This window comes from Aquarana catesbeiana, unplaced genomic scaffold (assembly GCF_042186555.1).
Source record: "Aquarana catesbeiana isolate 2022-GZ unplaced genomic scaffold, ASM4218655v1 unanchor239, whole genome shotgun sequence".
Classification (NCBI taxonomy): Eukaryota; Metazoa; Chordata; class Amphibia; order Anura; family Ranidae; genus Aquarana; species Aquarana catesbeiana.
Genome location: NW_027362667.1, coordinates 295 through 24,759, shown reverse-complemented (window position 1 = coordinate 24,759; position 24,465 = coordinate 295). Strand labels below are relative to the sequence as shown.

Here is a 24,465-nt window from a genome sequence, read left to right as displayed (position 1 = left end):
TAGGATCTGGAATTGGGAAGAAAACACATAAATGAGTTTGTCAAAAAAACCTTAAAAGATCAGCAACATTCTCTATGAGATCCGAATGGAGGACTTCAGCTGCTGAGACAAAATATAAGCAAGTGAGTAACACACTCCCAAACCAAATCTCATAGGGAGAGAGTCCAGCATCCCCCTTAGGGGCTTCATAAAATAGAAGAAAACGTTCAGGCAAAAGTTTTCTAGTTTCTTACTCTTCTTTGTCCGCTACATTGTAGACAGTAGGGGGTGTAAAAATAAAACCTCAAAACTTCTAGTAAGGACTCTCCTATAAAAATGATTTCCTCTGTTACTCTCTGTAGATTTTGCACTCTGTACTCACAAACTACTTCTGATAACACTTTTTACTGTGGCCTTTGCAGTAGCATTTGCCACTGGACATCCAAAAAACATGTCCATACAGACAAAATGCATACTTGTGAGATCCTGACTTGGGCATCTGTATATATGTTTTTTGTGATCTCTGGAAGGGATGTTCAGCTTTTGGTAACACCTTTGGTAACAGGTAAAACAAGAAGTGGTATGTTATAAAAACAACTGTGGAGAACCCTGGCTCTATCCCAAGCTCCTTTACTAAGGCAGCCATAACTGCTTGTGACTGATGACACGGTCCATGTGTCGAGCTGGAGGGAAAAGAGTGGCTGGCAGACATAAATGATCACCTTTTCCAAAGTCCTCTTTCATAAGAAGTTGCCCCCTGTGGACCACTTGTTCTTCTCGTTCTGGGGTCCTTAAAGTTGAATTATTAATCCCAGCTATACTGGGCCAGAACTAGGGTGGAATCTGTGAGTTGCACAGACCTATCAAGTGTCCGGGGCTGTAAATGCAGCATCCTTAGTGCATCCTGGTCTGCTGCCATGTGTGAAAGTTAACATGGCTACCTCAGCAAGAACTTGGAAGGCTGAAAACAGCCAATCAAATTACCTTGGCATGCTTGGTTGGTTTACCTGCCGATGTAAAAACAAACTTCTGGCCCTTTAAATGGAACTAAAAGCTATATAAATATATACACTCTTTTTAAAGCTCACAGACTTTGCTAAAATATGGAGCTCTGCTTCTTGAGCTGGGGAAAAAGGATCCAATGACTTTGAATACAGATTATCCTTCTGGGTGATAAACTGCATACTCAAATCTACAAAAAAAATAAATATCTGGGTCTTCAGGGAGTGTGTCCTGCACTGGGCTCACAGCAGCTGATTCCCACATCAATTTAACACGCGTGTCTTCCTTTGTCTCCAGCCTCCTCCAATAGAGGCAATAAGGTGGCTGGATTCAAATGCACACATTTTTCATTGTTAGATTTGTATATAAACAAACTCATATTTTAAACCTTTCATTAGACAAACATTTAGTTAGCTGTATATTTGCTGCACAGAATGTCGGACCATTAAAAATTAAATGTTTGACCAAAACAATATCTAACTTTATCTAATAGCACCTTTGCATAAAAGCTACAGCTCTGATATATCGGGGTGAACCCTTCATTACTGGGTCCAGCTTGCATAAATATATTACAATGGCCTGTTTTCTATCACGTTATTTGTGTAAGAACTCCAGTTTCATGTTTCAAAAGACAACTTTTTCCTGGCAATATTATAATAAATGATAACAATACCCTGCGGTCATGGAGAGATGTCCATAAATTCAAAATATTCTTCTGCTTATACCACGGCACTTACAAGGAAAAGGGGCACATCATTTCACAATCCACACATTCTGCTTTGGATTTCAAAAATAAAAATAAATAAAAACAAAAGTACCAACAATCTGTATGATGGACCAGAAAGCATCAAAAATGAAAAAAAAACAACTGGCTGCAGGTGGCATCTATCCTAACAGGGTGTGGACTTGATGTGATGGGTCTGTTATATTTAAATTTTATTTATTATAACTCTCACATCATGGACAAATCAAGTTATTATCAAAAACCTTAAAATGTCATTTTTGTAGAAAAACTTCTTATGTATCCCATCCATCTTGGCTTTGTTAAATATTATGGCAGCTTTATTCCAAATAACAACCTCATCTTAATCTTTTTTTTCTCTCAATAAGGGCTTATTGAATAAATGTAAAATTACAAAATTGTTATCTTAATCTAAACTAATCCCATTTATTACAAATTTCCCCAATAACCTGGATTTCATTTCCAACCAAAGGTTGTCTAAACCAGTTTCAATATATCTATATTATTAATAAAATTGTTAAACTCATATTAGAAATGAATACTCATTATTACTTAATTTCCCTTTTTGTAAATGCAGTGTTTCCACTATCAAAGGATATTTAATTTGTGTAATACACGGTTAAATGTAACTTTCATTTTACCATGTTTGGAAAACAGATTCAAAATAATTGTGATCACATTGTTTATCATTAGATTCGTTAACCCGGCACATTTTGTTAAAAAAGCTTTGTCTAAAAAACTGGAATTGGCATGGTGTCCTTCCAGCTTATCACTGACCTCTCAGGGACATTCTTTCATGAGAGCACAAAGGAGGGGGTCACATCTGTGTACATGACACACACAAGCAATAGAACTAAAGGTCCCAGCATTCGCACACACATACACCAATATCTCTCTAAAATCGCTTACATTTTCCCATTTGTACACAACACATACATATCATTCTCTCACTTTCTTTTAACTCTTTAATATTTCCCTGCCTAAATTCTGCTTTGCTTATTTTGTTCAGATATCTTTTATATCTAGCTTCTATGATCAGACAGGGCAGCCACAGTGCTCATCCCATCTTCCCTCTCTGACAACATATAAAGTATTCTGTTTTAATTCTCATTTCTCTGTTTTGACTCTAATTGTTGTAGTGCCTGACCCCAAATTCATCCCACAACTTAACATGAAAATGTCCCTTTCTGTCTGGTGTTAATTGTCACCCTTCATCCATCCTGCTCATATAGATAGCTGTTTCTCTAGCTGTTTACTCTGCATGATTCTTAGTCCCTGTGGACTTTGGCAACCCAGTTACCCATTGTGGATCCATGTCCACTTTAACCATTAATCTAGGGGCTCAGTATAGGTGGAACCGCACCTTCGGTTCATATATAGCGCTCCTCTTGCGCTGGGCATTTTTGAGGGTCTCTTACCCTTCATTCCCTTACTTAATTCGATGCCCATAATGACTGGCCAGTCTCCTCTCTTCTCTATGTGTGCCTATACCCTCTTGCCTCTAAACTACTTTATCTCGCAGATGTACTACATATACCTGTGAACAGCACTATTCTTCCCTTTCTTATCTATAACACTCCGGTGGACAATAGACAGTGACAACATGACATATAACCACCAATCAATACAGTTCGATTAAGGGGAGTAAAATAGGTACCCTTTGTCCCGAAAATGCCTTACCGATCAAGAAAGTCTGATAACTCAAATGTAAGCAAAAGGCTGATTATTAGAAATTCCCGGATCGTCTCAAGCTCCTTGTTTCGGATACTCAGGGTCACCTGGAATCCCCTCCTGGCTGACTCGCCATGCTGACTCGGTTAAATTGATGATAGGCAACTCCTAACCTCATATTGATTAGTGGTTCCAAACTAATAATAACTACTGCAGTAGGGAACAGACACAAAAGATACGCTCAGCATCTTTCCAAATTACTGTTCTGCTTTTTTATGACGCAATTGAAGGTTTTTATGCACATGATTACGTAGGTATCACATTAATATTACAATTGTACGTTTATGGTAACAAGGGGTGTTACATAGGCAGGCTAATTCTAATCAGGACTCGAAAGAATGTAAACATTTACTGAAAACATTATTAGTTCTGTGTGCACAGTGAGGGCAGAGTGCAATACATACAAAATACAATACAATTGTATTGTATTGTATTGTATTGTACAGAACGTACAAATTTCCATTACGGTCTCAAACATGAGTTCGACTCGAACATTGGCTATTCGCCCGTTCGCCGAATAGGGAACAATTTGGGGTGTTCGCAGCAAATTCGAAAGCCGCGGAACACCCTTTAAAAGCCTGTAGGAGTAATCAAAAGTGCTAATTTTAAAGGTTAATATGCATGGTATTGTCATAAAAAGGGTTTGGGAACCCGGGTCCTGCCCCAGGGGACATGTATCAATGTAAAAAAAAAGTTTTAAAAACGTCAGTTTTTTCGGGAGCAGTGATTTTAATAATGCTTAAAGTGAAACAATAAAAGTGAAATATTCCTTTAAATTTCGTACCTGGGGGGTGTCTATAGTATGCCTGGAAAGTGGCGCATGTTTCCCATGTTTAGAACAGTCCCTGCACAAAATGACATTTCTAAAGGAAAAAAAGTCATTTAAAACTGCTTGCGACTGTTAATGAATTGACGGGTCTCTGCAATGCACATACAAGTGATTGAAAAAAACAGCATGGGATTCCCCCACAGTCCATTAGCAGGCCCTTTGGGTCTGGTATGAATATTAAGGGGAACCCCGAACCAAAATTTAAAAAAAAATGCGTGGGGGTCCCCCCAAATTCTGTACCAGGCCCTTCAGGTCTGGTAAGGATATTAAGGGGAACCTCGTGCCAAAATAAAAAAAAATGGCATGGGGGTCCCCCTAAAAATCCATACCAGACCCTTATCCAAGCACGCAACCTGGCAGGCCGCAGGACGAGAGAGCGCCCCCCTCCTGAACTGTACCAGGCCACATGCCCTCAACATGGGGAGGATGTCCCCATGTTGATGACCCTGGCGCTATCTGATGTAACAAGTGATGCTAAAACAGTGATTGGTGAAAAATACTGTACACTGATGCTGTACTAATAGCACTGGTTGGGTGACAGGGGTGATCAAAGGGTGAATGAGGGCAATCAATGGGGTTAAATGTTCCAATCTAAGGTGTGTGGGTGTAAAGTGTGGTGATTATACTCACAGTGTGGTGTTCTGTTCTCTTCCTGAACTGAAAAGGACTTGGGAAGAGAAGAAATCACAAGATAGCTCCCCGTGTTTACAAAATAAAACACAGGAGTGATTTGTCATTGGCTGCAGGTGATCAGCAGGGTACGGGGCAAAATCATTGGCTGGAACCTGCTGACAAACTTGTCCTACAGCCAATGACAGTGGAGGTTTCTGGGTGTGCGCATGCATGGGTGCGGACCTGGAAGAAAGCCATGACATAAAAGTACATTACCAAACCTGTATGAGCCGCCCATCCATTGTATTTTTACAACACTTCATCCATGTCTTTGCTGATCTCTGATCTCCTTATCAACTGTTTCTTATGCCACTTACATACGACCGGACTTTCCATCGGAATGAACTCTGATGGTCTTTCCGACAGAGTTCCGCTGAATGATTCCGTCGGTCCTTTTCTGCCGGAAAGTTCGGTCATGTGTACGCGGCATTACATGATGAAGATCAGCCATGGAGTATATCTGAGGTATATATCAGGGTGTGCTTCTTCCCCACATGAGATCTGTGATTTCCAGCAACATTCATATAGAAGACATTTCCCACACTCAAGGCACTAATACACCTTGAGGGTTGTGCGAGATCCCTGATGTACAGGAAGACAGGACTTCAGTGAGGAACATTTCCCTCACTCAGTACAGGAATGCGGCTTCTCCCCCGTGTGAGATCTCTGATGTGTGGAAAGACTGGACTTCTGTGAAAAACATTTCCCACACTCAGGACAGGAATATGGCTTCTCCCCTGTGTGAGATCTCTGATGTTTGTAAAGATCGGACTTCTGTGAAAAACATTTCCCACACTCAGGACAGAAAAACGGCTTCTCCCCTGTGTGAGATCTTTGATGTCTGTAAAGATGGTACTTCACTGAAAAACATTTCCCGCACTCAGGACAGGAAAATGGCTTCTCTCCTGTGTGAGATCTCTGATGTCTGTAAAGATCAGACTTCACTGAAAAACATTTCCCACACTCAGGACAGGAATGCGGCTTCTTCCCCGTGTGAGATCTCTGATGTGTGTAAAGATTGGCCTCCTGTGAAAAAAATTTCCCGCACTCAGGGCAGGAATACGGCTTCTCCCCCATGTGAGATTTCTGATGTGTGTAGAGATGGGATTTGTCCGAAAAACATTTCCCGCACTCAGGACAGGAATACGCCTTCTCACCTGTATGAGATCTTCTATGCCTATTAAGATGGGATTTAGAAGGTAAACACTTCCCGCACTCAGTACAGGAAAAGCTCTTCTCTGTTGGAAGGACGGCACCGTCCCTCACAGTCTGAGGTTCCTCAGGATAAGAGGAATACGATGGTCCATCTACACTGTGTGGTGCCGGATGGACATTTGAGGTAGTCGGGTTTTCTCCTGGACTATACTGTGTGATGTCCTCATCTTCTACTTTACAGTCTGGAGACAAAGTGAGACAATCCTCTGAGGTTTTCCTCATCTCCCGTCCATCTACTAAAATAGAAATACAAAGATTATTACTAGACATGAGGAGATTGGTTCCCCTAAACCAGGACTCCGCCCACATCAGGCAGCTTTGTCTCTGAGGATCTTACAATTCCCCCCTCAAGGTAACTAGTAAATGGGTCCTCTGATCTCCTACCAGTTCATTTCTTTATTCATGGACCTTAGTCAGAGAGTGAGGAAACAACGAGAACTGTCTTTTATAGGAGTGACAGTGATGAGGGGATTATAGGACGAGTGTCCCCACCCCCTCTATCACTCATTGCCATCTTCCCAACACAAGAAGTCCTGCACTTCCTTATTTAGTCCATGATTTAGTCATAAATAACAGCGGGGCTGAGCCCCACCAGAGGTCAGAGAGTGAGGATGGGGGGAGAACAACCAAGATGAAGACTGGACTGATCCTGAAGACCAACATCATTGGGTTTTTGACTCCTCCCTCATTGTCACTTTCTGTTTAACCACTTCAGCCTCAGAAGGTTTTACCCCTTTATGACCAGAGCATTTTTTGCAATTTGGCATTTCGCTACTTTACATGGGAATTGCGCGGTCATGTAATGCTGTACCCAAATGTCCTTTTTTCCCCACAAATAGAGGTTTCTTCTGGCAGTATTTGATCACCACAGGGATTTTTTTTTTTTTTGCGATATAAACAGAAAACGTAATCAGGGACTCATCTACGCAGACAGCTTTTTGGGGTGTATTCAAGACTGCAATTTTTGGTTAAAGTGATTTACAAGGGGCCGATTTTTTGTGGAGCTAATCATATACAGGGTCACCTTGAGGGCAACAGAGTTCATTGCCGTTGAAGTGCATAAATCGTATCATTTTTTTGTATCTATGCCTGGCCATGGCAGCAGAGAACACAGGCATATGATGAATCGGGTCTGTGGACCAATATGACCACGACTCATTCTTTTCAGCAAAGCCCATGTTGAGGAATAGGCCCAGAAACATCTTAAATTCGGAAACCGTGATATGTTTCCATGTGAATTGTGTGGCAAGGTTTGAATTTGGGTTTGCGGTGATATATTGATTGGCATAAAAATTGGTTTGGTCCACAATAGATCCATGCAGATCTTCTGTTAAAAACAGCTCCAAAAAACCAAAGGGAGTTAAATTTGCTGTTTCCACCTGAATTCCGGGTTGGGCAGTGAATGGGGGAGAAGTACGAGCGCTGCAGAATCTGTGGGCTCCCAGTCAGGATTTGCAAGAGCAGCGGGAAGGACTTCATGGGCTCTATGGGCCTGTGTTTTAATTCTTGGTGGCTGCGGGACACTACTTGTGGTAGCCACCACACCAGCTTGGGCTGCACATATAGGACTCGCTACGTCACCAAGTGTTACTGCAGTGCTGGTTTGTCTATGACCGGGATGTAATAGGCTGCTGGTGCTCGCCAGTTCACCAAAAGGTAGAGCGGCACTAGTACTGGCTCTCTGCTGCATACAAGAATCATCATACGATTGCAGCACCTCAGCAACCAGGGAACGGGGTCGGGTACGCCTGACCTTAGCAGGGACCTCTACTCCATCATCAGAGCTATTTGTCAGGGTGCCGCTGCTCTGTACAGGTTCGTATACTGAGCCTGATTCTGAGCGTGAGGACTCCCCATCGCTCTCATCTGCCATGCTTAGTATCCTGTAGGCCTCTTCACTTGTGTACCTTTCGTTTGACAATTTGGCCACTAAATTTATAGGTGCCTAGTGTGACTCACGGGAACAAAAAGCTCCTGGTTGTCAGGGACTGTTTAAACCACTACAAATAAAATGTATCTGCTAGTACTAGAGGAGATCAGGCCTGATCTTGCTAGCTCTGCGCTATGTATTGGAAGTGACAGTGATCTACTGACACTGCACTTGTTGGGGGGGAGGGGCTAAACGCAGGTGCTGGCAGGTGTCAGGGCTGATCCTGCTAACGCTTCATTTTTGGAGACACTATACTATTGGGGACGCTAGTATATGACCTGATCAAAGATATTGATCCGTTCAGACTATACTAGTAATGGAGGTATATAGTGTGTGTGTTACTGGCAATCAAAGGGTTAAATGTGATAATGAATATAAATCTGACGCTGTCTGGAATTGATGCTAACTGATGCTGGTATCACCCGTGACACTAATACTATGATTAGAAAAAATATCTGTACACTGTAGTACTGATACTGTGACAGGGAGTGAAAGGGTTAACTGGGGGGGGGGGCGATCAGGGAATATGTGGCGGGTACCCTGACGCCATCTAGGGCTGATGGTAATGCTATTTGGCGTTACCAGTGACACTAATACAGTGGCTGGAGAGGGAAAGGAAGGAATCATCGGTGTCGCACATCCACGTGAGTGTGTGATGGTGAGAATGGCAACCTCTGCCTGGGCTCCTGCCAGGCCACGCCTCCAACACATTTTGCTCTACCCCTTGGAACTTAACCATGGGGACACTAATACAGTGAGCAGTGAAAAATCTGTACACTGTACCTAATGACACTGACAGGGAATTAAAGGGTTAACTACGGAGGCAATCAGGGGGTTAAATGTGATCTGGTGTCAGTGTAGTGATTGTACTCACAGTAGATGTTTTCTCTTCTCACGCTGGATCCAAAAAGGGCTCCAGGGGAGAAGATGACATCATTTCCTGTGCCTGTCTATTGTAAACAGGAGGTTCTGTGATTTGTCAGAACCAATCAGCAGGTCCAGGTCATAAATCATTCGCCTAGACCTGAAGATTAATCGGTTCTGAACAGAATCACATCGGCGTCAAGTCGGCAGGCGCGTCCCTTACCCAGAGCGCGGATTACATACTAGGTATGTAATCTGGTGCAGAGCGGCCACACCGCCACAGTAAATGTGTGGTACATGGTCCGCAACTGGTTAAAATTATGATAGTGGGTGTGGAAAGAAGATTCCCCGCTCACTGTCACAACAGGATGTTATCACATTATTATCAACATGTAAAAGTCTGTGCTCCAATCAAATCATCAGATATAAAATGTGCAGCTGGTAGGAAATGGGTGTAACAAAAGAGAATACATATTATGTGTATATATAGCAGTGGGTAGAGGGGAGAGAGCAGAAGTCAGGACTATGTAATGTACAACATATTGTATAAGATACAACAGATAGGACTATATAGTATCAGAATGATATAATGTTCACCATAGAGTATATAGTGCAGGGGTCAGGAGTATGTAATGTACAACAGAGTATATAGTGCAGGGGTCAGGAGTATGTAATGTACAATATAGAGTATATAGTGCAGGGGTCAGGAGTATATAATGTACAATATAAATTATACAGTGTAAGGGTCAGGACTCATAATATTGGTATTCAGTAATCAGTGGAAGATGAAATGTTTACATGAGACAAGTTGCAGAGGTCCCACACCGCTGCCTCCCATCTCCTGAGACTGCACTCAGTGACTTGGGTCTGAGACTATACAGACATATCCCTCCACCCGGCACAGCCAGCAAATATAAGAGCAAGTAATCCTGGGGGGATTGTTCTGTCAGAGATCTTATCAGACCCAGCCATGGGGAAGAAGATCCAAGACACATACCCCAGGTGTCTAGGTCTAGTAACATCTATGGCGTAAATAAATTTTGCTACCAGTTGAACCCCAGAATCTCCATAAATCCAGTCTAGATACATAAATTGTGTCTGCAGCACAGAGAAGGAAGATTATCTGAGAGAAATACAGGAATACAGGATGGGGAACACAGCTCAGGAAAGTGACCAGGGGATTACAGGCTGATATCACCCAGTCCCCGCCCTACTCTGGACCAATCAGTGAGCAGTATGGGTGGAGGAATGTATTTAGTGTTAATGACCCACCTGTGCTGATCTCTGTAGGAGTGTCCTCCTCTATAAATGTCCCCGTTATTCCATCCTCCTCCATAGACTGCTGATCATCCCTCACATACCTCTCTTCTTCTTCTGCTTTAACCTCAAATTCTATATCGATTGGATCTCCACTCTAAATCAAGAAAATGAGAGAGAATATCATCTGTAAGATATAAGATTTATTATTGTGACATCACATAAAAAATCCACACATTGTCTCTATAAGTGAGTTTTATAACCTCCGTCCCACCAACCTTGTAACAGTGAGGGATGGTGTGATCTTCCTGTGTGGAATCCCGGGAATACAGAGGACGGGGACATCTCTCTGGTGGGTTTCTGTAGCTGGATGACTCCACCATGGTGTCCTGGTACAGATCTTTGTGTTCTTTTAGAAACTCTGACTTCTCCATCACCCCATCCTCATCATCCTCCTCTTTTATCTCTTCTTTTACCTCAACTTTAGAATCTCTCAGGTTTCCACTCTGAATATATAATAAAAATGACATCAATGGTAACAATGCATATAATGTACAGATCCTAATGATACTATCAGTGATTGTTCCTCATCTACCTGATGATGGTGAGGGATGGTGTGACCTTCCTGTGTGGAATCCCGGGAATACAGAGGACGGGGACATCTCTCTGGTGGGTTCCCATTACTGGATCCATCTGTAGGAAACACACACACTGACTGAATACATTGTTTCTATGTGTTTATCAGATGATGGGGGATCTAGGTGGAGCCTCCGTACTGCTCTCTCCTTTACAATAAAGTCTCCTCTTACCCGGTGATGTGAGGGGCGGCTGATTGTCCATCATGACGTCCTTGTAGAGATCCTTGTGTCCTTCTAAATACTCCCACTCCTCCATGGAGAAATAGACAGTGACATCCTGACACCTTATAGGAACCTGACACACACAATGATACAGTCACCATCCAGACACATCCCTTGTCTGTTACTGGATAATGTCCCAGAATTCCCAGAATCCTCCTCACCTCTCCTGCCAGCAGCTCCATCATCTTCTTGGTGACTTCTAGAATCTTCTCCATGTTGTGTCTCTCAGGTTTTAGGGAGTCACATGGAGGCACTGTGATGGTCATATGATCACCTGACTTTACAAGAGGAAATCTCTGTATTGAGGAACCAATAGGAATATCATGTTAGAATCCCAGAATCCTCCTCACCTCTCCGGTCAGGTCTGTGTTTTATTAATAGAGATAAGAGTGATGTCATGTGACCTCCCAGAATCCTCCTCACCTCTCCGGTCAGGTCTGTGTTTTATTAATAGAGATAAGAGTGATGTCATGTGACCTCCCAGAATCCTCCTCACCTCTCCGGTCAGGTCTGTGTTTTATTAATAGAGATAAGAGTGATGTCATGTGACCTCCCAGAATCCTCCTCACCTCTCCGGTCAGGTCTGTGTTTTATTAATAGAGATAAGAGTGATGTCATGTGACCTCCTAGAATCCTCCTCACCTCTCCGGTCAGGTCTGTGTTTTATTAATAGAGATAAGAGTGATGTCATGTGACCTCCCAGAATCCTCCTCACCTCTCCGGTCAGGTCTGTGTTTTATTAATAGAGATAAGAGTGATGTCATGTGACCTCCTAGAATCCTCCTCACCTCTCCGGTCAGGTCTGTGTTTTATTAATAGAGATAAGAGTGATGTCATGTGATCTCCCAGAATCCTCCTCACCTCTCCGGTCAGGTCTGTGTTTTATTAATAGAGATAAGCTGAGTTAGACTTACCGGTAACTCCTTTTCTGAGAGTCTTCCAGGACAGCCCATGAGACCTTGGGCTCCTCCTACCAGGACAGGAAACACGTCACCCCCACCAGATAAAAGGGCGGTCCTCCAGGACCATGTCAGTATTCTCAAGAACCGTAGGACCCTGCAAAACATATGCATAATACACATAACTTCAGACAATACCGGGTGGGAATCCGGCTGTCCTGGAAGACTCTCAGAAAAGGAGTTACCGGTAAGTCTAACTCAGCTTTTCTCCAAGCGTCTTCCAGGACAGCCCATGAGACGATGAGCCAGAACTTACCAGTCTAGGGAGGGACAACTGCCTGAAGGACCTTACGACCAAACTCCTGCTCCTGAGCTGATAGGAGATCCAGGCGATAATGTTTAATGAAGGTCGAGTAACTGGACCAAGTGGCAGCCCTGCAAATTTGTTCCGGTGAGGCACCAGCCCTCTCAGCCCAAGACGTAGACAAGGCTCTAGTTGAGTGCGCAGTAACAAAAGGTGTAGGGACCTCCCTAATTTTGTAAGCTTCCAAGATGGCTTGCTTTATCCATCTAGCCAATGTGGCTTTAGATGCACTATTCCCCTTGTGAACTCCAGAAAAGAGAACAAACAAGGCATCAGTTTTCCTAAAGGTCTTCGTGACCTCAAGATAGACCAAGAGAATCCTTCTTACATCTAGAAAACTAAATTTTCTTTCTAAGTCACCCTGTGGCGAACTACAAAAGGTTGGCAATACAATGTTCTGAGATCGGTGGAATGTACTTGCTACCTTGGGCAAAAAACCTGGATCGGTTCGTAACACGACTCAATCCTCAAAAATCGTGAGGAAGGGCTCCCTAACTGATAGGGCCTGCAACTCACTTATCCTACGAGCTGAGGTAACAGCTATAAGGAACACAGTTTTTAATGTAAGTAACTTAACTGACATACTTTCCAGAGGTTCAAACGGAAATTCTACCAGAGTTTGAAGTACTAGGGACAGATCCCACGTTGGACAACTTCTCACTACTACTGGTCTGGCCCTAGAGATAGATTTGAAAAATCTGGCTATAGTGGGATTTTCCAGGAGAGAAAACTGGAGGAACACACTAACAGCTGCCGCCTGTACCTTTAAGGTACTAACAGAAAGACCTTTGTCGACACCCTCTTGGAAAAATTCCAAAATAGACGGAATATCATGAGTTAATCTATCATTTTCAGATAACCATGAGTTAAACCTTTTCCAAACTTTGGAATATATGGCTCTAGTAACTGGCTTCCTGCAATTAACTCCTGACTACTTTGTCAGAGAACCCTTGGGCGCTCAGTATCTTTTCTTCAGATACCAGGCCGTCAAGTTTAAGGAAACCACCTGAGGGTGTGATACTGGACCCTGCAATAATAGGTCTTCCCTTTTCGGAAGACTCCACGGAGGCTCTGAAACCAGAGACTGTAGCAGGGAAAACCATGGCCTCTTGGGCCAAAACGGGGCAATTAGAATCAGATCTGTCTCTTCCAGCAGAAACTTCCGGAGGACTTCTGGAATCAGCCTGATTGTCGGAAAGGCATAACATAGGCCTGGAGGCCACGGGTTCGCCAGAGCATCGATCCCCAAGGCTTGGTCTGCCGGGTTCATGGAAAAGAATATCTCCGTCTTGCGGTTGTTTCGGTTTGCGAACAAATCCGCTACCGGATAACCCCATCTCTTGGTGAGGTCTGCAAAGACTTCGGGATGAAGGGACCAGTTGTCTCGGTCTATCCTGTGACGGCTGAGATAATCTGCCAGGCAATTGTTTTTCCCCTTCAGGTGTACAGCAGAAATGGAGGCTAGATTCCCCTCTGCCCATGAAAGGATCTCCTGGGCAATGGACTGAAGCCTCCGGCTTCTCGTGCCTCCCTGCTTGTTGATATACGCGACTGTCGCTATATTGTCTGACAGGATTTGGAGGTTGTGACCCCTGATCTCCATCTGAAAAGACTGGAGGGCTCTCTGGACTGCAAGCAGCTCTCTTTGATTGGATGAGGCCCTTGCCTCCTCTGGGGACCACTCTCCTTGTGCTACTGCGTTGCTGAGGTGAGCCCCCCATCCCCAGGAACTCGCATCCGTGGTAATCCTTCGGGAAATGGGAAAGGACCATGGGAGACCTCCTGCTAGGTGCTGACCAGCTCTCCACCACCACAGGCTTCTTTTTATCCTGTCGGGAAGCCAGATCCTTGACTCCAGGGACCTTACGTCCCCGTCCCAGTTTCTTAAAAGAAACCTTTGTAACGGACGCTGACGGAGTCTCGCCCATGGTACTGCGGGAAAACATGAGGTCATAAGACCCACTATCCTCGACACCTGTCTCAGAGAGACCGACTGGTTGGTCTGCAATGTTGACATAGTCTGGAACACTTTGGTAATCTTCTCCTGAGGAAGAAAAACTCTTTGGTTCACGGAGCAAAAATCGTAACCCAGATAAGTTACTTTCTGGGCTGGAATCAAGGACGATTTTTCTTTGTTTATTAGCCAGCCTAGGGACTGTAAGAAGTCCTGTACAGCCTGGGGATCTTCCAACAGCCTTTGGTATGATTTTGCCACTATCAGGAGGTCGTCTAAGTAAGGGATAACCGTTATTGCCTTTAATCTTAGAGGAGCCAGCACTTCCCCCAACACCTTCGTAAAGATGCGTGGGGCTGAGGAAAGACCGAAGGGGAGGGCCTGAAATTGAAAATGTCGGGTCCCCATACATTCACTGCCAATCTCAAAAACTTTTGGAAGGCTGGATGGATAGGGATGTGAAGATAAGCATCCCTTAAGTCCAACGTGGCCATAAAGCAGTTTGGGTATAGTAGGTTTTTGATTGTAAAAACCGTCTCCATACGGAAATGCTTGTATCTGATGGACTTGTTTAAGGTCCGGAGATTCAGGATAAGTCGAAACTTTCCTGCCGGCTTTCTGACCACAAATACGTGGGAATAGAATCCCTTGCCCCGCTCCGATCAAGGAACAGGAATCAGGAATTTTTGATCTAATAAGTCTCCGATCTGGAGACCCAGAGCCCTCGCTTTCTCCCGATCTTGTGGAGGAAATGTGACCAACAAACGTTCTGGTGGTTGGTGAACAAACTCGAGCCTGTACCCGTTGGTCACAAGGTCCAGGACGAAGGGGCTCAGAGTGACTGCTGCCCACTGAAGGATGAAGGCCCTCAATCTCCCTCCCACCGGGGAACACAAGTCACTGCGGCTTGGCGGGCTGTTGAGGAGGGTTAAATAGCACTCCCCCTTTGCCTCTGTATTTGTGCCCAGTCCAATGCTTTTTCGGCCTGCTGTCCTTTTCTCTAGGACTCTGTTGCCTGTTTTGGCCACGAAAAAATTTTCTGGCTGTCTGAACTCTCTTTTTCTCTGGAAACGCCTTTTTCTTATCAGCCGTGCGTTCCAGTGCCTCCTGTAGACCTGGGCCAAATAAATGATCGCCAGTTAAAGGAAGGCCACAAAGGCGCAACTTGGAGGCCGAGTCCCCTGACCAGGTCTTAAGCCAAAGGCTTCTCCTGGCCGAGTTCACTAGAGCCGAAGTCCTGGCTGACATTCTTACCGACTCAGCGGAAGAATCTGCCTGAAATAGGAGAGGAAAAGACTTTAAAATTTGCTCTCTGGAGGTACCTGCTGACAGATGTGACTGAATCTGAGTCAACCAAAACTCCAGATTTCTGGCCACACAAGTGGAAGCCAAAGCTGGTTTCAGGTTTCCAACTGCTGAGTCCCAGGCTCTGTGGAGAAGGATATCCCCCTCTTGTCCATCGGATCCTTAAGCGTACCCATATCATCAAACGCCAGGTCCGAGTTTTTTGAAACTTTTGAAAGAGGTGCGTCTAACTTGGGATTCTTATTCCATGGCTGCGCAGTGTCCTCATCAAAAGGAAACCTCCTTTTTAGGTTACTAGAGAAGAATGGTTTTCTCTCAGGATTATCCCATTCCAGTTTAATAGTATCAACCAAAGAACTATGAACTGGAAACACTCTTGATTTTCTCTTATGTAATCCTTCATACATAAGATCATGTTTGGATAACTGAACCTCTTCCTCTTTTAATTCAAGGGTAGTATAGATAGCCTTTAATAAGTCATCTACATCCTCAACAGATAACTTAAATCTTGAGCCTCGAGTGGATTCTCTATCTCTGGGCTCTGTATCTGACCCTGATTCTTCCAAAGAAGAACGGGTAGATCTGACCTCAGCCTCAGAGTCTTCACTCTCTGCCTGCTGCGAAGTGATTACTGAAGCCTTCAGTGAAGACAGACTCTCTGCTGGAGTCTGGAGCTTGTCAATAAGCATTCTAAAGGAACTGAAGGTGGACGCAAGCTCATCCCTAATAGAAGTAAGCATCTTCTGGCAAGAGGCAACCGGGTCATCCTTTACTAGGCCTTCTATACAGGTGCGACAAACTGCTTTGCTCCCTGAGGAGCTCAATTTGTTTGCGCAAACCGCACATTTCCTTTTAAGTGGTTGCGCTTGGGCCTTGTCCTGAGTCTTGGTCTGCAAGACAAAATAAATGACCCACAATGTAATTAAAGCCCCACAATCACTCCGTAACACCACGTGCAGGAGGGAGGAAATGTGTCCCCTTACACCCACTACTACAGAGGGGGGAGGGGGAGGGAACACTCACAGGGATAGCAAGGTGGTGACAGAACACCCCAGGCTTACCTGTGAGGTGCTGGTGTTGGGAACTGCATCCGCTGCCTGTGCAGGTACTGCAGGAGGATCCATTCTGCCCCTCTTGGTCATCCACAGCCTGGCTGCTTAACACCAAGAAACACCAGCAGCCAGCGTTCTCTGTTCGCGCCGTTTATGAAGACTGGAACCTTGTCTCCGGCGCCCGATGATGATGTCATATGCCCCGGAAGTAACCCTCTCCAGGCACTTCCTGTGGGCCAGCTTGGAGCGCAATAGCTCCGCCCCTTCGAACGCTGCGGCTTCCTCCATTCCTTGCTCAGATCAGCCAGGCTGTCGGCAGGGAAGGACAACCGAAGCTCAGCTGAGCTAGAGTGCAATGCACTGCGCTAGGGGCCCGACCTCACACCGGTCCTGGCCCTCTCCAGGCACTGAGGACAGAGAACAGCAACATAGCCAACCTCCCCTCCCCAGCGGTGTGCTGCTTCTGGCAGAGGAAGAGGTAAGTGATATGCCCCAGAAAAAAGCCATACAAAGCCCCTGCTTATAAGGCCTATGGGAGCAGGTTCCATGAACATGTTACCCCCCGTCCGGAGGAAACACAAATAACTGACACGGGCCTGGAGGACCGCCCTTTTATCTGGTGGGGGTGACGTGTTTCCTGTCCTGGTAGGAGGAGCCCAAGGTCTCATGGGCTGTCCTGGAAGACGCTTGGAGAAAGAAGTGATGTCATGTGACCTCCCAGAATCCTCCTCACCTCTCCGGTCAGCAGGTAGATGATCTCCAGGGTGAGGTTTAGTATCTTCTCAGTCATGTGACTCCGGTCCTCCTCCATCCTCATTGGTGCCGTCATTTGATCTATACAGGTCTCCTTGTAGACGGATAACTTTGGGAAATGAAAGTAAGAATTATTTGGATGGTGTTGGTCACACAATAATAGGATGTGGATGTGAGGGGGGTGATAGGAGGGTTTCTATACATTTAACAACTACTCCCCCCCCCCCATGGGAACAGATTTAGTTTGGACTGTTTAGTACATTTTTGAGGTGTGGGACCCTCTTGTCCTGCTGGATCAGATATTCCCCTTTTCTGGATTTGTTGGTCTCTGAACTGGATTTGATTGGTTTTAGATCTGCAGACAAGGAATGATAAATACGATCCTTCCTTTGACTTGTTTTCTCTGAGGCAGTGCTGTGAGGACAATGTCGGGTCATCATGATGTCCAGGAAGGGGAACTTGCTGACTTTTGGTCGGAGTTGTCGGCTAATCAGGATAATTGCCAGAACTCCGGCTGCAAGGCTCCAATCTCCGGCAGCCTGCTGACTGATCGGAGTGATGTCACTGTCACTCTCTGCAGTAAGAGAAGGGATCGGATTGGATAGCAGGAGGATTCTGATGGTGGAGTACAGAACTGTGGGGGAGGAGTCAGTTTTGCTCTCTCCAATAACAACCCATCTGCCATCTATGCTGATTATGAAGATTATAACATGTAAGTGTACTATTTGTTTTTATGGAATAAATGACTTCATCATTCTAATGAGGATCTCGCGCTGTCATTTCTTTGTTGTTTAATCTCCTTGGATCTTCCCGGATCTTTATCTGACAAGCTGCAGGACCCTTGTATGTTGGAATGAACATTTGTCCTCATCATGCTGTTACCATAGACTGCTGTCTGTTGGGCTGGACCTTGTAGTGCACATTACTGGTGTGTGATTTTTATTTCAGTACAGGTAGGAGGACAGCAGGGGGGAGGGGTTTGTTCTCTTGGTCTATTTTGTATCCTGTAACATATTTCTAGAACGGTGAAATGGTGAGGTGAAGGCTTCCTTCACTTGCTGGCAGAAGGTCTTTAAAAGAGAAGTATGATTTTTTTTCTTTCAGATTCATACTTACCTAGGTGGATGCAGCATCGGTCCCCCGGCACCTCTTCACTGAGAACCGATCGATCTAACATCTGCGATGGCTCGGTTCTCACAGCTCTGCCCCCCGCACTCACTGGAGATGTGGAGGGGAGGGGAGCGCCCGTCTCAGTCTCTCAGTGGCTCGCTGAGAGGCTGAGATGGTCATCAGTCCAGGGACCTGGAAGATCCAGACTTCATTGTGGTGATGATGCGGTGCCTGGACTGATTCCAGTGATGTCACCAGAGAGAGGACTTCATCCCGCTCTCTGCTGAAAACAGGTCACAAGAGTGCAAAACGAATTGTACTCCTGTAACCCATAGGAGAAGCCCAGACAAGTGATCTCAAGCTGGACTTCTCCTTTATCCACTTGCTTACTGGGCACTTAAACCCCCCTCCTATCCAGACCAATTTCCAACTTTCAGCGCTGATGCACTTTGAATGACAATTGCGCGGTCATGCTGCACTGTACCCAAATGAAATTTTTATCATTTTTTCCCCACAAATAGAGCTTTCTTTTGGTGGTATTTGATCACCTCTGCGGTTTTTATTTTTTGTTAAAAAAATGTAAAAAGACTGAATTTAAAAAAAATATATATATATATATATATTTATATTTTGTTATAAAAAAATTAAAACAGGTAATTTTTCTCCTTCATTGATGTACGCTGATGAGGCGGCACTGATGGGCACTGATAGGCGGCAGTGATGGGCACTGATGGGTGGCAATAATGGGCACTGATCTGTTACACTGATAGGCAGCACTGCTAGGTGGCACTGATTGTCACTACTGGTGGGCATTGATATCTGGCACTTGTGGGCACTGTTCGGTGGCACTTGTGGGCACTGTTAGGTGGCACTTTGGGCACTGTGGGCACTGTTAGGTGGCACTGTTAAGAAGCACAGATGAGGCAGATGTGCCTCTTCCTCTTCGGGACCTTTGTCCCTCTCATCTGAGCCAGTGATCGGCTTTTTTTTCTACTCACGCTATCAGCGTGAGTAGAAAAAAAAACGATTACCAATCTTTTGTTTACATCATGTGATCAGCTGTCATTGGCTGACAGCTGATCACACGGTAAGGGGCCGGGACCTGCCCCTTACTTGGATCGGTGATCAGCCGAGTCTCAGTGATTTAGTGACCACAGCACACTCGGCGTGCGCCCTGCAGGTCCGCGCTGTGGCCGTCATTCGGCCACAGCGCGGATGGCAGGTGGTTAAGGAGGTGAGAAAAGTATGTGCAGGTGGGGTGAGAGGACCATCAGAGACCAACAGCCTGTGTAGTGTAATAATTGTCCTTGTAGACCATGTATGGTCAGGATGGTCATTGTCTTGTCTATTTATTGTCAGTGATGTTTGTTTAGAGGAACATATTACTAGAATTTATCTCCAAAATGAAGAGAATGTTCCGGCCCCATAAGTGGGGAAATGTTCTGACCCTGAAGGGGTTAATCTAGGTTTCCACACTATATATGTGTGTATCATCATCTGCTGGAGATAAAAGACATCACAGTGACTATGGAGGAAGAGGACGGACATGACGGGGGGTTACTGGGTGTAAATAGAAAATAAGATCTTATTACCTCCTCTACTACCACTTCCAGCAAAGTCTTCTCTCTACTTCCTGCCGACTCAACTCTCACCCGGAACTTCCTGTGTGTACCTGACATCACTTCCTGTCTGTATTCCATAGAGACTTCCTGTCTAGGTAGAAGTGAGATCACCACCTTGTGGAGTTCAGAGGAACTGCAGCCCCAAGAAACGTCTCATAATAACCTTTCCTGTATAACAGGGCAAAGTTAAAAACATAACTCCCAAAAAAAGTAGGAACAATAAAATAAATACTATTCTAAAAGGGATATCCAATTTGGAAGAACTACATAAAAAAAGCCCCAAGACATAAATTTAGAACGTCAACTTAGTAATCTAAGAGCTGAACTCAGATTTGCTCTAATTGCTGATCACCATAAATATTTAAAAAAATTAAATTTGAAATATTACTCTCAAGGAAACAAAGCACTTAAACTACTAGCTTCTCAACTGTGCCAACATCAACAAAAAAATAAAATTCCTAAACAAATCCACCACAACTCAAACAAAGTAATAATCAACCCACAAGAAATTGTAGACACATTTGCACAATACTATGAAGCGTTATATAACTTAAAAGATGACAAAAACACCCCTCAACCTGACACCAACAAAATTAAAGCATTTTTAGAAAACGTTAATCTCCCCTCCATTGACCCCATATCTCTAGATCAGCTTAATAAACCAATTTCCAATGAAGAAATCTCAAAAGTCATAAACGAACTACCGAAAAATAAAGCACCAGGAGCGGATGGCCTTTGGTGCAGACAAGACAGAGAAAATAAATCACCGCTCAGGAGAACTTGCTTTCAGGTGTGTAATAGTGAATCCTTCAGAGGAGAGGAGTCCCAGGTGCTGGCTAAATGCAAATTGAAGCAGGGTTTGAAACAGTAAAATGGATGGATGCCGCACACCGGATAAAGTAGAAAACATCTTCTTTATTGTAAAGCTTGGATCATAAAAAACAGGACAATCAGGCGGGTGGTACAGACACAGCTGACGTGTTTCGCGCTCTAGTTCGAGCGCTTACTCATAGTGTACTCATACTCATATGAGTAAGCGCTCGAACTAGAGCGTGAAACGCGTCAGCTGTGTATGTACCACCCGCCTGATTGTCCTGTTTTTTATGATCCAAGTTTTACAATAAAGAAGATGTTTTCAACTTTATCCAGTGTGCGGCATCCATCCATTTTACTGTTTCAAACCCTACCAGGAGCGGATGGCCTATCAGGAGAATATTACTCAGCCTTTAAAGACACCTTAATCCCATACCTAGCCAAATTGTTTAACCAAGCAGCAAATTCAAACACCTTTTCAAAAGAACTTCTAGAAGCCATAATAATAACATTACCAAAATCAGGAAAAGACCCCACGTCCCCCTTAAATTAGAAACACATATCTTTATTAAATTCTGATCTTAAAATATACGAATACAAAATACTGGCCAATAGAATAGTCAACATAACCCCCTTATTAATTAAACCCGACCAAGTAGGATGTTAAATATTATCAACCTAATACACAATGACAAAACACCCTCTCTACTACTAGCATTAGATGCTGAAAAACCATTTGACAGAATGCATTGGGAATATATTTCACAAACTCTAACCAAATTTGGCTTCCAAGGATTCATACACTCTTCCATTATGGCATTATACACCCATCCCACTGCAAACATTTTCTTAACAGGTACGCTATCTAGAAATTTCTTTTTAACCAACGGGACTAGAGAGGGTTGCCCCTGATCCCCACTAATATTTTCCCTAGCGATAGAACTTTTAGCAGAATATATACGCTCTTCCCCAGAAATCAAAGGTATTACCATTGGCCAAGATGTACACAAATTAGGCTTATTTGCCGATGACATAATAATGACACTAACCAAGCCTGACATTTCTTTACCATCAGTAATTACAGCACTAGATAAATTCAAAGAGGTGTCATACTACAACATCAATCAAAGTAAATGTCACATCCTACCTATGAATATACCTGCCACAACAATTATAGACTTAAGTACAAAGCATGGTTTTAATTGGGACAATACCTCGATAAAATATCTAGGAATACAACTCACCTAGGGGCGTGGCCTGACACTGCATGGAGTAGGACGTGTGGACTCAGAGCTCCGTCCATTACTCCTGTAAAATCATTAATCCTGGACCTATTCACTGACCAACTGGCTGGACTACCTCTCTAGGACACCTGGGACAGCTGGACCTGACTCCTGGAGGAAAAAGACGCACGGCGGCCCGAACGGAGCTGCGATCTCCCGCTCGGCGGGTAAAAAACTAATCGAGACCGCGGCTTCGGCCTACAACCGGAGGCCGCGGCCATCTTGGTACACCTCAATCTCAGCCCTGCCTGGATCCAGCCACATAACACAGGCACCTGGCTACTAGATAACTCCCTGAAGGAGCTGGACTGTGCTCATTCCTCCTCCTCCTAGCCTGCTCACCCATCTGAGACCCAGAGAGACTGACATTCACAAACGGCCTGGCTGTCGGCCTGGGCCTACATGTGCTGACTGGCGGCCATTTTGGCACACCTGCCCCCTATGCCTGTGCAGTACACATAGACTGCGGCCCTGCTATCCCCCTGTAAAGGCGGTTTCTCCTGAGGACGTGGCCTGACAGTGGAATAGGACGCATTCCTGAGAAGATCTGCCCATTACTTCTGATTTTACCTCATCCTGTACCCGCAGACCCCTCTAAACAAGCTTAGTAGCTTCCCTTTTGTGACCGCTGAAGAATCCAGTCAAGATGTCTCCCACAAAGGCTCAGAAAGCAGCGACGGCGGCAAAACTAGCTCAGTACCGCCGGCAGGAAGGAGAGGAGATGGAGGAAAATGAAGCCGCGGAAAAGCCTGAGGAGGAACGCCCGGCGGGAGATACGGATCGGCTTCTCGAGGCAATCACATTCTGCAGAACTTCACTAACAGCCCAGATAGAGGAGGTAAAGGTAGATATATCTCTGATCCGGCAAGATTTACATAAACTCCGGGACCGGGTTAAAACTGCAGAAAACCGAATCAGCAATGTGGAAGACGCCATCCCGCCCCTGCAAGAGGGGACAGAACGTATACAGCGCCAAATCCAGCAACTGTTCTCCAAGCAAGACGAAATGGAGAACAGACTGAGGAGATGCAACCTGCGATTAATCGGCCTCCCTGAAGGCGCTGAGGGAAAGGACCCCACCACATTCCTGGAGCAGCTACTCATCACACACTATGGCAGAGAGGCTTTCTCCCCAATGCTAGCTGGGGAAGGGCCCACCGAATGCCTGCCAGACCGCCTCCGCAGGGAGCACCCCCGCGCACCTTTATAGCCAAGCTCCTTAACTATAAGGATCGGGATGTGGCCCTGAGAATGGTGCAAGAAAAAGGCAACATTCAACTAGGGAACAGTAAAATCGCCATATTCCCTGACTTCTCAACAGAAGTACAGCGCCGCAGACAAGGGTTCACAGAAGCCAAACGCAGGCTGAGATCAAAGCAAATTAAATATGCCATGCTATTTCCAGCCCGACTCCGAGTAGAGCAAGATGGCAGAGTTCACTTTTTTGAGGACCCCGAGGAGGTGATAACCTGGCTGGAACGCCAAGGGGCACCGGAGAGAGCAGACTGATACCGCTGTAAGTACTTTTTTTGCTACCACTTACCACAATCAATACAGCATACAACTCCTGACACTTATTGTAGACCTGATTAGAAATTAACAGATATGCGCTGTGCACTGAAGTGGACATATACAGATCAAACTGCTAGATTTAAATACTCTTTGCACTAGCCCATTTATTCGCTCAGTGAGCCAGATGGAAGACCCGCCAAGGAACTGTGAGTTGTATCCTTACTACGAGAGTCAAGTTTAGCCTAACAGTCAACAAGCTGATTTTTTCCCTTACCCACATTTTTTACTTTAATTTGTTTTCCCCTGACATCTGATGTGGCTCAATATGTTTTTTGAGAAGACGGAGCCCCAGAGAGGGCACAGTCCTGCCCCTCTATTGCAAAGTGCAGCGAGACTTTACCCCACTCGACATCAGAGAATATGCTAGTGAGATTGGGGACCACTGCAATGAACAATTATATACCGCTCCTCCAATACGGAGTGTAACCCGTCAGCACTCTCTTGTGCAGTGGCCCCAATTACTCACATGTTTATGGCTTCACCATGCAAAGTTTTGTATTTCCTTGTTGGGGATTTTCAGTCAGTTTGGGGATGATGCCTGCAACAGTTGGGGAGGTTGCAAGGCGGGGTGGGGGGTGGTGGGGGGGATAGTTCAACCGTTGAACAGATTTATATGTGTCATGACCAGATGGTACACCAACCAAAGTTGGACATTGT

The 24,465-nt window shown here is 44.8% G+C and overlaps 1 protein-coding gene across 1 annotated transcript in view; it reads right to left on the bottom strand.

Moving 5' to 3' along the window:
- LOC141122083 (uncharacterized) overlaps positions 1 to 20,233 on the bottom strand; it is a 260,915-nt gene extending 240,682 nt beyond the window's left edge. Inside the window, exons 1-5 of the mRNA XM_073611888.1 lie at positions 20,111 to 20,233; positions 17,389 to 17,517; positions 11,243 to 11,377; positions 11,031 to 11,154; positions 10,817 to 10,914 (exon numbers count right to left, since the gene is read on the bottom strand). Of these exons, the coding sequence (XP_073467989.1) occupies positions 10,817 to 10,914; positions 11,031 to 11,154; positions 11,243 to 11,377; positions 17,389 to 17,517; positions 20,111 to 20,218 (594 nt within the window). The 5' untranslated portion in view covers positions 20,219 to 20,233. The remainder of the gene's footprint in view (positions 1 to 10,816; positions 10,915 to 11,030; positions 11,155 to 11,242; positions 11,378 to 17,388; positions 17,518 to 20,110) is intronic.
- Between the last annotated feature and the right edge of the window lie 4,232 nt (positions 20,234 to 24,465).